The sequence below is a fragment of the Scyliorhinus torazame genome, chromosome 13 (genome assembly GCF_047496885.1).
Source record: "Scyliorhinus torazame isolate Kashiwa2021f chromosome 13, sScyTor2.1, whole genome shotgun sequence".
Classification (NCBI taxonomy): Eukaryota; Metazoa; Chordata; class Chondrichthyes; order Carcharhiniformes; family Scyliorhinidae; genus Scyliorhinus; species Scyliorhinus torazame.
In genome coordinates, this window is record NC_092719.1 from 107,950,029 (window position 1) to 107,967,797 (window position 17,769).

Genomic DNA, 17,769 nt, shown 5'->3' on the forward strand with positions numbered 1-17,769 from the left:
GACTGAGGGGGTGAGGGTGAGGGGAGTTGGTGACTGTGAGAGGGTGTGGGTGAGAGGAGCTGGTGACAGTGAGGGGGTGTGGGTGAGGGGAGCTGGTGACTGAGGGTGTGTGTGTGAGGGGAGCTGGTGACTGAGGGGATGTGGGTGAGGAGAGCTGGTGACTGTGGGAGGGGGAGGGGAGCTGGTGACTGTGAGGGGGTGAGGGTGAGGGGAGCTGGTGACTGTGAGGGGGTGAGGGTGAGGGGAGCTGGTGACTGAGGGTGTGTGTGTGAGGGGAGCTGGTGACTGAGGGGTGTGGGTGAGGGGAGCTGGTGACTGTGGGAGGGGTGTGGGTGAGGGGAGCTGGTGACTGTGAGGGGTGTGGGTGAGGGGAGCTGGTGACTGTGAGGGGGTGTGGGTGAGGGGAGCTGGTGACTGGGAGGGTGAGGGGAGCTGGTGACTGAGGTGGTGAGGAGAGCTGGTGACTGTGAGGGGTGTGGGTGAGGGAAGCTGGTGATTGTGTGAGGGGGTGTGGGTGAGGGGAGCTGGTGACTGGGAGGGTGAGGGGAGCTGGTGACTGTGAGGGGGTTTGGGTGAGGGGAGCTGGTGTCTGTGGGAGGGTGAGGGTGAGGGTAGCTGGTGACTGTGAGGGTGAGGGGAGCGGGTGACTGTGAGGGGGTGTGGGTGAGGGGAGCTGGTGACTGAGGGGGTGAGGGTGAGTGTAGCTGGTGACTGTGAGGGGTGTGGGTGAGGGTAGCTGGTGACTGTGAGGGTGAGGGGAGCTGGTGACTGTGAGGGGTGTGGGTGAGGGAAGCTCATGACTGGGAGGGTGAGGGGAGCTGGTGACTGGGAGGGGGTTTGGGGGAGGGGAGCTGGTGACCGTGAGGGGTGTGGGTGAGGGGAGCTGATGACTGTGAGGGGTGTGGGTGAGGGGAGCTGGTGACTGAGAGGGGTGTGGGTGAGGGGTGCTGTGACTGGGTAGGGTGGGGTGAGGGGTTCTGAGGACTAGGTAGGGTGGGGGTGAGGGGTGCTGAGGACTGGGTAGGGTGGGGGTGAGGGGTGCTGAGGACTGGGTAGGGTGGGGGTGAGGGGTGCTGAGGACTGGGTAGGATGGGGGTGAGGGGTGCTGAGGACTGGGTATGGTGGGGGTGAGGGGTTCTAAGGACTGGGTGGGGTGGGGGTGGGGGGTGCTGAGGACTGGGTGGGATGGGGGTGAGGGGTGCTGGTGACTGTGAGGGGTGCTGATGACTGTGAGGGAGGGGGTGATCAGAATTTCCACTGGCTGCTAACGACCGTACTGCGCATGCTCACAAAAATGCGACAAAAGCAGTCGGAAATCCCCAGGTTCAGTCTCCCACAGGCTGCCCTAGAAATAGGAGACAAATCCCCTTAAGGAACGCAGGATGAACCGTCAAAATAAGGGCAAAGTTTGTCATCCCTGTCTGCTGTGTAATCTCATAGAACATAGAACATACAATGCAGAAGGAAGCCATTCGGTCCATCAAGTCTGCACCAACCCACATAAGAACATAAGAACTAGGAGCAGGAGTAGGCCATCTGGCCCCTCGAGCCTGCTCCACCATTCAATGAGATCATGACTGATCTTTTGTGGACTCAGCTCCACTTTCCGGCCCGAACACCATAACCCTTAATCCCTTTATTCTTCAAAAAACTATCTATCTTTATCTTAAAAACATTGAATGAAGGAGCCTCTACTGCTTCACTGGGCAAGGAATTCCATAGATTCACAACCCTTTGGGTGAAGAAGTTCCTCCTAAACTCAGTCCTAAATCTACTTCCCCTTATTTTGAGGCTATGCCCCCTAGTTCTGCTTTCACCCGCCAGTGGAAACAACCTGCCCGCATCTATCCTATCTATTCCCTTCATAATCTTATATGTTTCTATAAGATCCCCCTCATCCTTCTAAATTCCAACGAGTACAGTCCCAGTCTACTCAACCTCTCCTCGTAATCCAACCCCTTCAGCTCTGGGATTAACCTAGTGAATCTCCTCTGCACACCCTCCAGTGCCAGTACGTCCTTTCTCATGTAAGGAGACCAAAACTGAACACAATACTCTAGGTGTGGCCTCACTAACACCTTATACAATTGCAGCAGAACCTCCCTAGTCTTAAACTCCATCCCTCTAGCAATGAAGGACAAAATTCCATTTGCCTTCTTAATCACCTGTTGCACCTGAAAACCAACTTTTTGCGACTCATGCACTAGCACACCCAGGTCTCTCTGCACAGCAGCATGTTTTAAGCCCTCACTTCCACCCCAATAACCCCTCCTAACCTTTTTGGACACTAAGGGGCAATTTAGCATGCCCAATCCACCTAACCTTCACGTCTTTGGACTGGGAGGAAATCGGAGCACCCGGAGGAAACCCACGCAGACATGGGGAGAACGTGCAGATTCCGCGCAGTGACCCAGCGGGGAATTGAATCTGGGACCCTGGCGCTGTAAAGCCACGGTGCTATCCACTTGTGCTACCGTGCTGCCCCATCTGCAACCCCTTATTGGCCTGACCGTTCAAGATGGATTGGACGGGTGCTGTATTTAAAAGACAGCGACAAGCATTGATAATAGTGACTGGAGTAAGCTAGATTTTTAGGACAATAGTAACAACTATTTCCTGCTGTCGACAGATATACACTAACATAAGTACAGATTTCTCAGTGTTTGCCAATCTCACCTCCCTCAGTTTGACACTCTGGCTGGCTCTCAGTTTGCTGTTTTGTGAGATCATTTTCATGTAATTGTCACATATCCTAAAATCAGTGTCTCTGGTGATTCAAGTTAGCACAAAGCCCATTAAAACAAACGTGATAGAATTTCATTTTCCAACTTACTGAGTGACAGCCTGCAGAAGTAAGGCTGAAGTCCCACAGAGCCAGGTGAGACCAACATATAACAAGCCAGGGGCAGGTAAAACTCTATATTCAGTGGAAATTACTGACTAGCCGCTGATGTGACAGATATGGAACCAGCAACGCTGCTTCATCCACTGGCCTGAATTGTAGCATGTGCACAATACTGAGGAATTTCCATATTCATCTTGTTGAGACTATTCTGGAATTTTTGGAAAATTCGCACCACGCATCTACTATCTCATTAACCACCTCTATTAAGACGCTAAGATGAAGTCCACTTGGGCCGGGAGATTTGTCAGCCCACAGCTCCGTCACTTTGCTCAGTACCCCTTGTCTGATGATTGTAATATCACCAAGTTCCTCTCTCCCTTCCACCTCCTGATTTGCAGCTATTAATGGAACATCTTTTGTATCTTCTATAGTGAAGACAGAAGCAAACTTTTTTTTCATTTCATCTGCCATTTCCTTATTAACTACTGACTCTCATTCTCACTCTCCAGAGGACCAATACTCACTTTAATTACTCTTATCCTGTTTAAATACCTGTACATACTCTTGTCATCTGTTTTTACTCACACTCTAATTTCTTTCTCCTGATTAACCTTTCATTTATTCTCTGCTGTTCTTTATATTCTGGCATCATCTGAACTGTCACTCATCTTTGTGCTTTTCACTTAAATCTGATGCTTTTCTTAACTTCTTTAGTTAACCACAGATGGTGGGTCTTCTCTTTAGAATTTGTCTTTATAATAGGAATGTACTTATTCTAAGTATTCTGAAATATGTTCTTAAATGTTTCTCACTGCCTATCTATCCCCTAGCCCAGTATCCCAAATCACTTCAGCTAGCTCAGCTTTCATACCCACATGGTTGTCCTTCTTTAAGTTTAAGAAAACTAGTCTTAGACCCATTCTTCTCCTATTCAAACTGGATGTAAAATTCAATCATATCGTGGTCATTGCTGCCCAGGGATGCCTTTACTCTGAGGTCATTAATTAATCCTGTCACATTACACAGTACAGAATGTAATATAACTTGCTCTCTGGTTGTTTCCAGAATGTGTTGCTCCAAGAAACTATCTCAAAAGCATTCTATGAGCTCCTCATCCGGACTGCTACTGCCAATCTGATGTTTCCAATTTATATATAGATTAAAATCACGCAATGATCAATAATTATTGCCGTCCCTTTATCACAAGCACCCAATATTTCTACTTGTACACTTTGTCCTACATTGTGGTTACTGTTAGGGGATCTGAAGACCACTCCCACTAGTGACTTCGTTCCCCCACTATTCCTCATCTCCACCCAAACCGATTCAACATCCTGATCGCCTGAATCAAGTTCATCTCATAACTATTGCATCACTGTCATCCTTGATAACAGTGCTACCCCACCACCTTATCTAACTTCCTATTCTGCTTGAATGCCATGTACCTTTTAATATCCAGGGCCCAATCCTTGTCATCCTGAAGTCACATATCCAGAATGGCTATCAGATCATAATTAATTACTTCATTATCAATTCATTTACTTTGTTGTGAATGCTATGTGCATTAAGATACATAGCCTTTAGTTTTGTCTTTTTATGATCTTTGTAATATCTGGTCTTGACTGTTAGTTTATTCTCAGATGTTTTCTCTCTGTCCCTTCCTGCCATTCTCTGAACCTCATTTCCTATTTTACTGTTTTGCTCTCCTGTCTTGTCACTATCTCTTGGTTTGCTGCAACTACCCAAGCTTGATCTCTCACCCACCTTGTTTAGTTTAAAACCCAGTCTACTTTCCTAGCTATGCGGCTCGCTAGAACATTGGTCCCAGCATGGTTCAGATGTAGACCGTCCTAATGGTACATCCCCCACTTTCCCCAGCACTGATGCCAGTGCCTCACAAAACAGAACCCATTTCTGCCACACCGGTCTTTGAGCCACGCATTCATCTCTCTAATCATTTTCTGCTTCTTAATTTGGTGCTTAGCTCCTCATACTGACCATTCAGAACCTCCTTCCTTGTCCTGCCTATGTCGTTGGTATCTACGTGGACCACGGCCACTGGACCCTCCCCTTTCCACTGCAAATTCCTTTCCAACCTTAAGCAATTGTCCCAAAAGCTGGCAGTGGATAGGCAGCACAGCTTTCTGGACTTCCGCTCTTTTATGCAGAGAACAGTGTCCATAGATCCATAGAAGATCCATAGAATCCCTACAGTGCAGAAGGAGGCTATTCAGCCCATTAAGTGCACCGAAAAATGTTTGATCCCACGGTTCTCCAAGGCTAATCCAGATGTAGGTTAAAGAGTCGATGTGTATACATACAGTCAACAAATCCAGTATTAATGTGTATGTGGCTGTAAAAATCAGTGTTTAACATTTAGGATTTGAACTGATGGCCGGAGGGATCAGGCAAGAGAGGGGCAGAAGATTAGAAATCAGATAGGGGTGCATGAGAGGCAAATATTGGTTATAAATTCCCTAGGGGATGAGGACCTAGTGGCTGCACTCAAGTCAAAGCAAATTGGGCTTTGACCAGAAGCTGAAACTGGTTTCATCTCACGGGATCAACCTCAGTAGGCACAACTACATATTGATGGATTTCCAATAGCAGTTTGACAATATTATGGGTGACTTGACATATTTCAGCAACATGAAAGAGAACCCATATTTGTATGAACATATAAATAGTGAAAGAGTAGTGGAAGGAACGGTGGGTTTTGATTAGGGATCAGAAAAAGGGATGATCTTATGAAGGTCGAGGGCATGCCTGATATACTAAATAAGTTCTTTGCATGTGTCTTCACTAAGGAAGATGATGCTGCCGTTGTCACAGTAATGAAGGAAGTAGTAGACAAATTGGAAAGGGTAAAAATAGATGAAAACAGATTTGAAAACATTAGATTTAAAAAACGTTAAAAACAGGAGGTATTCAAAAGGTTGGCAGTGCTTAAAGTCTAAACAAAATGTCACCCATTCCCATTGGGATACATCCTGGTGTTCCTGCTAAGCTGCACTCAATCGCACGCTAACCTGGAAGCTACAGAACTGCTTAGTTGCCCCATTTCAGATACTCCGTGTTGGTGCCACCCGGTGAAATGAACAGGCTACACATTACAACAAAGCTTCTGAAGGGACATTGAGCCAAGGTTACAAAAGAGAAGCAAGGTTGGAAGTTATGGAGGCTCTGGCTCCAGCTTTCCAATTCTCCTTGGAGACAGAGGTGGTGTCGGGCGACTGGAGAATTGCAAATGTTACACTCTTGTCCAAAAAAGGAGAGAGGGAGAAATCTGGCAACTGCAGGGGTGGGGGGAGACTTTTAAAAAACTGAATTTGGGATAAAATTGGCTCGTGGAAGATATGAGTTAGTAAGTGAAAACCAGAGAAATTGTGTTTTACTAACTTGATTCAGCTCTTTGAGGTAACAAAGGAGGGTGATGAGGGTTGTCCAGTTGGTGCTGTGTATGTGGACTTTCAAAAGTTGTTTGATGAAATGCTACATAATAGATTTGCTATTAAAATGGAAGCCCTAGAGCTTAAACAAATAGCGGCTGCTGTGGATATGAAGTTAGCTGAGGGAAAGGAGCAGGAAAGTGGAGATTGTCAGATGGGAGGGATATTGCAGTGTTAAGAACAATCCTCTTTTTGATGTATATCAGTGGCCTGGACTTGGTTATAAAGAGCCAAACTCAACATTTGCAGATGACATGAAGTTTGGAAATATAGTAAACAGTGAGAATAATAGCATAAGTCTCCAGGGTGACAGATAGACTGGTATAATGGACAGACACATGGCAGATGAAATTTAACATACAGCAGCATGATGTGATTTATTTTGGGAGGAAGAATGGTGGAGACAATATGAATTAAATGGTATAATTTAATGGGGGCTGCAAGAACAAAGAAACCTGGGAGTAGATGTGAACACACCTTTGAAGGTAGCAGGACAAGTCAAGACGACTAAAAATACCCTTGGTTTTATAAATCGACGCAAAGAGTGCAAAAAACAAGGAGGTTATAGTAAACCTTCATTAAAACTCTGCTCAATCCCCAACTGGAGTCCAGTGTTGGGCACCTCATTTTAGGATGGCTGTTAATATCTTTGAGATGGTGCAGAAGAGATTTATTAGAATGGTGCCAGGGAAGAAAGTCTTCAGTAACATGGAGAAACTGGGAAGCTGGGGTTGTTTGCCTTAGAGCAAAGAAAGTTCAGGGAAGATTTGATTTAATAATAAATATCTTATGTGGTATTTTAGCAAACAACTTTTGAAAGTTCACACACACAACAGCAACTGCACAACCCTCATCAATGGTCTTTGTTACTTCGTCAAAGAGCTCAATCAAGTTCATCTAACACAATTTCCCCGGCTTTCATTTACAAAGCCATATTTTTCCCAACTGCCAATTAATTTTGTCCTGCATCAATGCCTCTAAAAGAACCATGAATGGTTTTGATAAATAAAAAGATTCCAGGGCAGAAGGGTCAGTAACCAGAGGACACAGATTGACAATAATTGGTTAAAGAATTGGTTAAGGTTTTGTGAGTTCTACTGCCTGAAACAGTTCCAGCAGCAGCTTTCAAGGGAGAATTGGATAAATACTGGAAGGGGGAAAACTGCAGGGCTTTGGGGAAAGAGCAGGGGTTTGGAACTAATTACGTGACACTTTGAAAGAGCTGACACTAACAGGTTGAGTAAACTGGCCTCCCGCTGTACTGGACGATTCAACAAGATCTTCATTGACTGGCTTTTGAAGGATTTGTTTGAGTTGCCTTGTCTTTAGCTAATCTTCAGCTTCATAGCAATCAACTACAAAGGACTTGGAAACTTTTCTTATGCCAATACAACATGGGAAGAATGACATTCGTGTGAAAAGAAGTGTTTTCAGAAGTACAGTTTATATAATGGCCGGAATTCTCCGGCTATTGGAATTCCCTGTTCCCTTCGACAATGCCACCCCGCCCATGGGTTTCCTGGCGGCCTGGGATGGCTTCAATGGAAAATTCCATTGACAAGCAGCGAGAGCAGACAATCCCGCCACTCGCGCACGACATGCGGCAGAGAAACACACAGCTGGGCGGCTGGAGAATCCAGCCCGTTATTGATGATCACTGGCTATTCTTTTATACCTTGTTTGCAGATGTCCTGTTTCTGAAATGTTTTTTCTACGTGAGTTATATCATCACATACTGTTACCAATTGCTGCAAATCGTTTGACTATCTACATTCACTGCACTTCAGAACAGTTGTTTATGTGTGAAGAGTTTTGAAATGCTCATGAAATAACGAAGGCAGTTTCTAAATTAAAGTTCTTTTCTTTGAACAAATAACAAAGAGAATATTTGAAACATTATTATTCTAAACTCAGGGAACACAACAGCAGACTGATTGGCATCAACACTGCCTTTACCTAGATTGTGATATGCAAAAAGAGACAGTCCATTATTTGTTGCTTTTGACTTGTTGTCGGATGGTCTACAATATAAACAAAAAGCATTATGAAATTCGTGGGATTAAGTATTTCTGGTGCTGAGTTCAACTGAGTTCTGGCTTAAGCCCATACCTTTCAACCTACAATGTGCCAAATGACGTAATTGGCTTGGCACTTGGGAATCTTGCTTACAATGCTACTTTTCACAGTTGCACGAAAGCACTGAGGGGTGTGTTATAGCTACAGTATGTTGCAGAGGGAGTGCTATAGAGAGAGGTGACAGAATGAATATTGTGTAGATTGTGAGGGGAGTGTTCCATTGAGCGGTTTACTATACAGTGAGGGAATATTGCATTGAGCACTGTGCACAGTTAGGTTGAATGACAGAGATTTATGACAAATATACCTCAGATAACAATAAATTTGATAGTGCAATTTAAACAGTAATAAATATACCTGAAACCAAGATTAGATAATTACAGGGATATAGCAATAATGATTGAATAACATCACTGAGTCATTGAGTGTAATATGAGTAAAAATAACGCCGATGTATGCACAATGTCATATTTTAACGGTTTATGTAATTGTACTAGACTAGAGTGAGAGCTACATGATCAATAACAGCTTGCATTTATGTAACATCTTTAGTATAACAAATGTCTCAAAGCAGAGTTATGAGGAAGGAGAGAGAGAGGAGGGAGGAGAGACAGAGGGGTTAAAGTGAGGCCTAGATAGCTAAAGATATGGGTCGGGATTCTCCGACCCGGCGCCGGGGGCTGGCATGAATCCCGCCCCCGCCGGTTGCCAAATTCTCCGGCACCGGATATTCGGCGGGGGTGGGAATCGCGCCGGTTGGCGCCCCCCCCCCCCCCCCCCCCCGGCGATTCTCCGGCCCGCGATGGGCCGAAGTCCCGCTGCTGGAATGCCTGTCCCGCCGGCGAGAATCAAACCACCTCTCTTACCGGCGGGACAAGGCGGCGTGGGTGGGCTCCAGGGTCCTGGGGGGGGGGGGGGGGCACGGGGCGATCTGGCCCCGGGGGGTGCCCCCACGGTGGCCTGGCCCGCGATCGGGGCCCACCGATCCCCGGGCGTGCCTGTGCCGTGGGGGCACTCTTTTCGTTCCGCCTTCGCCATGGTCTCCACTATGGCGGAGGCGGAAGAGACCCCCTCCACTGCACATGCGCGGGGATGCTGTGAGAGGCCGCTGATGCTCCTGCGCATGCGCCGCACGGCAAAGTAATTTCCGCGCCAGCTGGCGGGGCACAAAAGGCCTTTCCCGCCAGCTGGCGGGGCGGAAATCAGTCCGGCGCGGGCCTAGCCTCTCACGGTGAGGGCTCGGCCCCTCAAGATGCGGAAAATTCCGCACCTTTGGGGCGGCGCGATGCCGGACTGATTCGCGCCGTTTTTGGAGCCGGTCGGCGGACATCGCGCCGATTGCGGAGAATCCCGCCCATGATCAGCAATGATGGGCTGAATGGAGGGGGCCCAAAAGGCCACAGTTCAAGGAACCCCTTCATGCTTTAGCAATGTTTCTGTGTTATATTATTCTTGTATGACTTTGATAATAATAATAATCTGTATTGTCACAAGTAGGCTTACATTAAAAACTGCAATGAAGTTACTGTGAAAAGCCCCATTCGCCACATTCCGGCACCGGTTCGGTTACTCAGAGGGAGAATTCAGAATGTCCAATTCACCTAACAGCGCGTCTTTCAGGACTTGTGGGAGGAAACCAGAGCACCCGGAGGAAACTTTAGATAGAGAAAATACTAAAAATTAAAGATTAGGTTCAATTAGCTGTACCGAGACATTGGAGGCCATTTTGACTCTGGGCGATTGTAATGAATTGACACATCCTTTTACATCTTTCCCCACCTTTATTTCTGAATCTGTGCTGGCTGTTGTTGTAGCAATTGTCCTTGAGTTTTCTCCTAATAATCACTTGCATTGTTTTATGTGGGATTGAAATGCGACTTGTTTGAAATTGTTCAGTATTGTGAGTTGCTTCATTTGACTTAGAGTGAATTGTATTTCACACTTCATTTATTCTGCAAGTGTGAAGAAGACCCAAAAGTCTGATGTGCAATTGAAGCAAAGCACAGTTTGTCTACTCATTTGATTATGTCTAATCACTAATGGAAACTCATATGCAAATTGAATTAGCAAACGTTTATGCACAGTAATTACTGCCAGATTTCATTTGCCAGATGAATTTTAACAAGGAAATGGAAGCGGGAAAGTGGGTGAAGTGGGAATGTGTTGCTGTGTCTCCTGAAGGGCAATGCACTCTGAAAGGATTCCGGGAGTTCTGGGTCAGAATCATCAATGAACTTCCCAACAGACGGTGGCACTTTTGACTTTAGGAAATGTCCAGAATAGGAGCAATTATCATCGGAGCAGTTTGTCTTAATGGCTGGCTAACTTTTTAATTCTGGTTTTGTCGCTCTGGAGTCTGACTGTCAAAATAGAAAGGCGGTGACCATTTTCACCAACAGAGTAGGTTTTTTGTAAACTATCAGTGATCTGCCATTTCACAGACTCACTACGAATCCCATTTTTCAGATATCCTTAAACACCTCCATACACACAATCATTCTGAAAGAAAGCCACACATACATACAAAAAGACACAACTGCGACACACGCACTCAGAAAGACGCACACAAAAACACGCATACATAAAGTTGCACACGGTACAAATATACCCACAGTAAGACATAAACATACATGACGACACACATGAACAAAGTCACTGACGTGCACGTACAAAGAAAGGAGTCACTTCTTAAAAAATTTCATTTATGGCCAGGTAAGGCCTGCATTAATTGCTCATTTCCAAGTGCCATTGAAAAGCTGACGAAGAGCCGCTGCCTTGAACTGCTGCCGTCCATGTGGTGTAAGTAGAGCTGCAGTGTTCTTAGTTAGGGAGTTCCAGAATTCTGACCCAGCAGGGATAAAGGAGCAGTGATATAGTTCCCAGTTAGGATGCTGTGTGACGTGGTGCTGGTGTCGGCATGCATCAGCTGCCCTCATTCTTTTAGCTTGTAGGGTTCACAGGATCAATGCCACGACTAGCATCGCAGGAGACCCGGAATCATGGGTAGCTGGAACCCAGATACATTGTCGGGGACAGGTTGGCAGGCCCTGGCAAGAGGGGTGGGGCGGGTCGGGGAGTCATATTCGACAGGGCAGTGGGGGCGGGTGGACAAGAAGGGGTAAAACTGTAGGCAAGGGTGAGTGGATGCTTCTGATTGGCACAGGCAGCCCAGGAATCCATAGAATCCCTACAGTGCAGAAGGAAGCCATTCGGTTCATCGAGTCTGCACCGACCCTCCGAAAGGGCACCTGACCTAGGCCCACTCCCCCGCCCTATCCCCATAACCCCACCTAACCTGCACATCTTTGGACACTAAGGGGCATTTTAGCATGGCCAATCCACCTAACCTGCACATATTAGGACTGAGGGAGGAAACTGGATCACCCGGAGGAAACCCACGCAGTGCAGGGAGAATGTGCAAACTCCACACAGTAACCCAGGCTGGAATCGAAACCCAGGTGCCTGGCACTGTGAGGCAGCAGTGTTAACCACTGCATCATGAGAGGCACCCTCCCCTTTCACTGACCAGCAGCCTGCAGGATTCAATCTGCCTGGCTACATGTTGGACGCAGTCCTTTCCTAGAGCCTGTTAAACAGCACGCTGGAAGATGAGACCTGCAATTGTCCAACTTTCCCATGTAAGGGCCTCAATTGGACCACAGGCAGCCCACCCGATGTGTCCCATGCCGCCTGTAAAATCATGGTGGGTGTCATGGCGGGTGGGCTGCCCATGGGCAAGTTGCCAACTGCACAGCACCCTAATTTGCAGATCCAGCCGCCTGTTTTCCGCCTACAGAAGGCCCAATGTCTTGCAGCAATCCTTCAATTATTCTTCAGTGTTCTGTTCAGCAGGAATGCAGAGAATTCGTGTCCGGATCTTCCAGAATAACTCTGTTGTATCGGTATCTTTCAGAGCTCAGCCCAACAGGATTCTTCAGTAATAAAAACAGAAAACGTTGGAAATACTCAGTAGATCAGGCAGCATCTGAAGAGAAAGAAACAGAGTGAATGTTACAGGTCGATGACCTTTCATCAGAACTGGATTCTTTAAGTTGAAAAGTTCTTTTAGTAGATGCATCATCATCTCACTGAGCTATCACACATACTGGCAAACACTTGCTCAAGTTTAATCTCCTACCAGCCATTAGTGTCCAGGCACTCCTACAGACTCTTACCCTGAAGTTAATTTGGTGTGAATCTATTTTGCTCAATTCTTTCTTTTCTTCTTCTTCAGGAACGGAAGCTCTGTGCCCACCCATGCCTGGAGATCTATCGTGGAGATCTGATCTACTTCATGTGCCCTCTGGCACGGCAAGGTGACTTCTATGTACCTGAAATAAAGGAGGCTGACAAGAAACAGAAAGAGGAAGAGGTAGACGATGCACTTACAGACGCAGGTAAGTAACAGTTTCTTACTGCACATATAGATATCATAGGTAAAGAATAGACATTATCCCAATGCATATAAACAGGTAAACCGACAGTACGCGCGATCAAACCAAATGGGAACTATGTCCCATAGCGAGCGCGTTTAACCTTGTGTTTCCCGGCACTCGAAGCGACTCCGGTTAAATACGGGGCCTCAGCGGGGAACGTGTGACCAAGGCCGGACTTAAACCTGTTTCCTGCACTGAGGAGCCCCGCTCACCGAAAACCCTCAGTGCAGACAGAGATTTCTCGACCCTCGGATGTTCCTGCCAGCTTCTCCAGGTCTGCAAACTTCACTCCAACATATAAATCCCTAAACTATTCTATCCCCACCTGCCGCCACCCCCGGAACCTCACACTCAGCCCACCGGGATAAAGCTATGATTGTCGCAAATCGGCGCCCACAGGGACATGCCTTCCATTCTAAAATGCTGCCGACACTGGTTCCACACCCTTAACGCTGATGCCACCACTGGGCTCGTGGAGTATCTGGCCGGCAAGAACGCAAAGGGGTGCCAGCAATAGTGCCCTCAAACTGACCGTTCGTCCACCACCAAATCCACCCCCTGTCCCCGTCGATCTCTCTCCAAGAAGACCCGCCTCGCCCGCGGAGCCTTACCCGTCCACACAGACCTCAAAACCATCCCATTAATCTTCTAAAAAGTGCTTGGACACAAAGGTCGGGAGATTCTGAAACACAAACAAAGCTTTTGACCCTCTGCCACGAATGCCATCTCTGCCTCTAATGCGGCCAACCTGTCTTCATGATCCACCACCGACTCCTACACCTTCTGGAGCGCCAAACTCTGCACCTCCAACCTTTGCCCCACTCTCTCAATAGCCTATTCGACTCCGCCACCTTAGCCAGGTCCTCCGAGGCCTCTTGCCTCTGCTGCTGGAACTTGGTATTCAAAAGATCCACCAATTGCTCGGTAAACCATTGGGCAGTCAACGATGCCCCAGGGCACTCCGCCATCTTTCCCTCTGTTGCACTCCGAAAGTCTTCCTGGCCAGACTGCTGCCCCTTGCTCATTACACACCTCGTTCAATAAACCATAAACCGGTCCTACCGGTGGAGAATCCTGGGCGGGATTCTGTGATCCTGAGGCTAAGTGTTGACCCCGTCGGAAACGCCGTCGCGTTTCTCGACGGCGTCAACACGGCCTCAGGATAAGCAAAAGGGGCCAGCACGGCACTGGAGCGGTTCACGCCGCTCCAGCTGTTGGTCCCGGTGTCAACTGGGCGCAGCGGGATCCGCATATGCGCATGACGCAGGCGCCAACGCGCATATGCGCAGTGGCTCCCTTCAATGCGCCGGCCCCGACGCAACATGGCGCAGGGCTACAGGGGCTGGGGCGGAGCAAAGGAGGCCCAGCCAGAGAGGCTGGCCCGCCAATTGGTGGCCCCCGATCATGGGCCAGGCCACATCGGAGCACCCCCCCCCCCCCCGGGTTGGATCCCCCCCCCCCCCCCCCCAAACAGGCCGCCCCCCGACCCTTCCACACCGAGTCCCCGCCAGCTGAGAGCAAGTATGGGCGGCGGCGGCGGGACACGGGTTTTTCACGACGGCCGCTCGGCCCATCTCGGGCCGAGAAACCGACCGGTGCCGGGCTAATCGCGCCTGCGCCAATTCTCCGCAGAGCGGAGAATCACGTGTCGGCGGCATGGCCCGATTCACACCGGTCGCGGGGATTCTCCGTCCCGGCCCCGGATGAGAGAATCCTGCCCCCTATTCTCATTGTTCATGCACTTTGTACTAGCTACCACCCCCTATATGGTGAAAAGGACCAAACAATTCCACCTCGAGCGGGAGCCACCAAATGTGCGACCACTCACTCCATGGCCATCACCGGAAGTCGATAGACAGTATCTTTACTAGACATAAATAAATAACAGTGTGCAGAAGAATTGGGATCATTTGCACCTGTTTTTGGAGAGTTATAAGAAGCCTCCGATTCCAAAATAGCATTTGCAGTGCACTCTCACACTTTGTGGGTCAGTCACTCTGGACACCATATTGATGAGGATTTTTGTTCACTCTAGTGTACAGAATACAGTGAATAACAGCAGACCCGATGGGCCAAATGGCCTAATTCTGCTCCTATATCTTATGGTCTTACACAAAGTAGGACGATCATGTTGCAACCAATGACTTGACACCAACTGTACCATTTTGGAGCTGAATGCTCCAGCTAACAGTCTCTCTTAAACTTAACGTAATTGAACAGCAGCAGGAAGGAGCGTATTCACATGCACACACACACACACACACACAGCTTTTCAAAGGGATCATCAACTTATTGTCAGTCCATTGATGGGTGATTTCATCTGGCCAGTGTTTCCTTCTGATTGTTGCTCCAATTGGATAAGTGTTTTGATCCTGTTACGATGCTCCGACCCGCCACCGACAGCCTCAGCGAGCTTCGCGCTCCGCGCCAGCAGCACCATGCAAATCCACAATTTGCATGCATTTAAATCACAATAATGGGCCGAGAGAGATCTTGCTGATGTTAAAACCTCTGTAGAATCCAGTTGTTCCCGGGGTATGGGTGCGCTAGTAGCCATTTCTGTTGGGATACTACATGAACTGGAGAATGAACAGAAGCCATACAGGACAATGTACTGAAATAGTGAGGAGCAGGAGAGGGGAAGAAGTCTCAGCAGGTGGCTATATGCACTCAGGGTGGCAGGCAACTTATCCAAGCCCCATGAGGAACAATATGAACAGCAACATTTGAGTTTGGAAGTCACGGGTTACCTCCCCAAAGGGGGTCGAGTTCAGAAATGATGTTAAAGTAATTTATTAGGAAGCAGCAGTTTGAAAATGATGCATAAGCTAATTAGAAATGGGCAGCATATGGGTCTGTGACAGGTGAGAATGGCCGACTGCTCCTGGAGGATGAGGAAACGCATGACAGAGTGAGTGTTGATTTCTGTAGCTGGTGTCAGCAGTCTTCTGCTCTCTAGCCAAAGTCTTTGGAAGCTCTTCTCTGGCCTTCCTCAGTCTGAAGGAAGCTGAAGCCAGCATGGATCACTTCAAAAACTCTTTCCTGTCCAAAGTGATTTTTAACACTCAAAGAGCCTGTTTTTAACCTTTTCATATGGGTTGGTTTACGTATGAGTCATGTCCCTGGCAGAGACAACAAGCCAGTTTTCTGTTCTGCAGCCTGCTAACTGTTATGAAAGCTTTCATAAGATTTCTACAATATTCAGTCGATTTCTAAGATTTATTGAAGTTGTTATACAGCAGTTTTGTACAGTACAGCATCTGTACTTCAGTAAGGGCGTGCTCACTGAAACCTGGCACATACTGCAGCTACAACTGCAGCCTCAGATTCAGGTGAGGACTGCATTTCCAGTGGCTGTGAAGATGATCTCGGTCATGAACTTTTATGCATCTGGCTCCTAAGCTGGAACTGGAAATATTTGCAACGTTTCGCTGTTTGTCATCAAGTGTGTGAAGGAAGTTTCTGAGCCTCTCTATTCATTGAGAGCTGAATCCATTTCTCTCTTGCAAAACAGAAACAGAAGTGAGCATACAGCGTTGATAGGAAAACAGGCATCCCCATGCTACAAGATACCATTGACTTTACGCACTCATTTCACCAATACCAAATGTCACCTCTGTCCTTCACTGAAACTGAAAGGGATTCCACTTCCTCAGCATCCAACTGGTATGTGACCATAGGCAGAGAATCATCCAGCCCAATGCCTGGTACACTTGCAGCTGTCATCATGTCTTAATTCTACCTGTGTCCACTGTGCCAGCTGCATTTGAGCTACCATGACTAACCGAACGGAGGCTACTGGGTAACAAAGGCTATTTGCTGCATGGCTGGTGGCTGAAGTGCACTATAATGAGGGTCCTGTAGATGTAGTATTTGTGGACTTGCAGAAGGCAATTGACAAGGTGCCGCACAAAAGGTTAATGCATTAGGTAAGGTCCCACGGGGTTGGGGGTAATATATTGATTAACCAACAGAAAGCAGAGAATGGGGGTAAATGGGTCTTTTTCCGGTTGGCAAGTTGTAACCAGTGGGGCGCCACAGGGTTCAATCCCCGGGTCCCAATTAGTTGCAATATATATTAATGGCTTGGATGCGCGGACGAAAGGCACTGTAGCCAAATGACACTAAAGTAGGTGGGATAGTAAGTTGCAATGAGGAAATAAGAAATTTACAAATGGATATGGATAGATTAGGTGAGTGGGCCAAAGTTTGGCAGCTGGAGTTTAACATGGATAAGTGTAAGGTTATCCATTTTGATCGGAGGAATAAAAAGGCAACTTATTATCTCAATGGAGAGAAACTTCAGAGTGCTTCAGTGCAGAGGGATCTGGGTCCTTGTGCATGAATCGCAGACAGTTAGTATGCAGGTACACTAGGTAATAAGGAAGGCAAATGGAATTTTGGTATTAATTGCAAATGGAATAGAGTATAAAAGTAGGGAAGTGCTGTTGCGACCATAGAGGGCATTGGCGTACTGTGCACAGTTTTAGTCCCCTTACTTGAGGAAGGACATGAATGCAGGGCAGCACGGTAGCACAAGTGATTATCACTGTGGCTTCACAGCGCCAGGGTCCCAGGTTCGATTCCCCGCTGGGTCACTGTCTGTGCGGAGTTTGCACGTTCTCCCCGTGTCCGCGTGGGTTTCCTCCGGGTGCTCCGGTTTCCTCCCACAGTCCAAAGACGTGCAGGTTAGGTGGATTGGCCATGCTAAATTACCCGTAGTGTCCATAAAGGTTGGGAGGGGTTATTGGGTTGCGGGGATAAGGTGGAAGTGAGGGATTAATGTGGGTCGGTGCAGACTCGATGGGCCGAATGGCCTCCTTCTGCACTGTATGTTCTATGTAATCTATATGCATTAGAGGCAGTTCAGAGAATGTTCACCAGCTTAATTCCAGAGATGAAGGACTTGTCTTATGAAGAGAGATTGAGCAGTTTAGGCGTTCCCCGCTGGAATTTAGGAGAA

The 17,769-nt window shown here is 47.6% G+C and overlaps 1 protein-coding gene across 1 annotated transcript in view; it reads left to right on the forward strand.

Moving 5' to 3' along the window:
* tex264b (testis expressed 264, ER-phagy receptor b) overlaps window positions 1-17,769 on the forward strand; it is a 730,288-nt gene that overhangs the window by 625,855 nt on the left and 86,664 nt on the right. Inside the window, exon 3 of the mRNA XM_072472036.1 lies at window positions 12,605-12,767. Coding sequence (XP_072328137.1) covers window positions 12,605-12,767 — 163 coding nt within the window. The remainder of the gene's footprint in view (window positions 1-12,604; window positions 12,768-17,769) is intronic.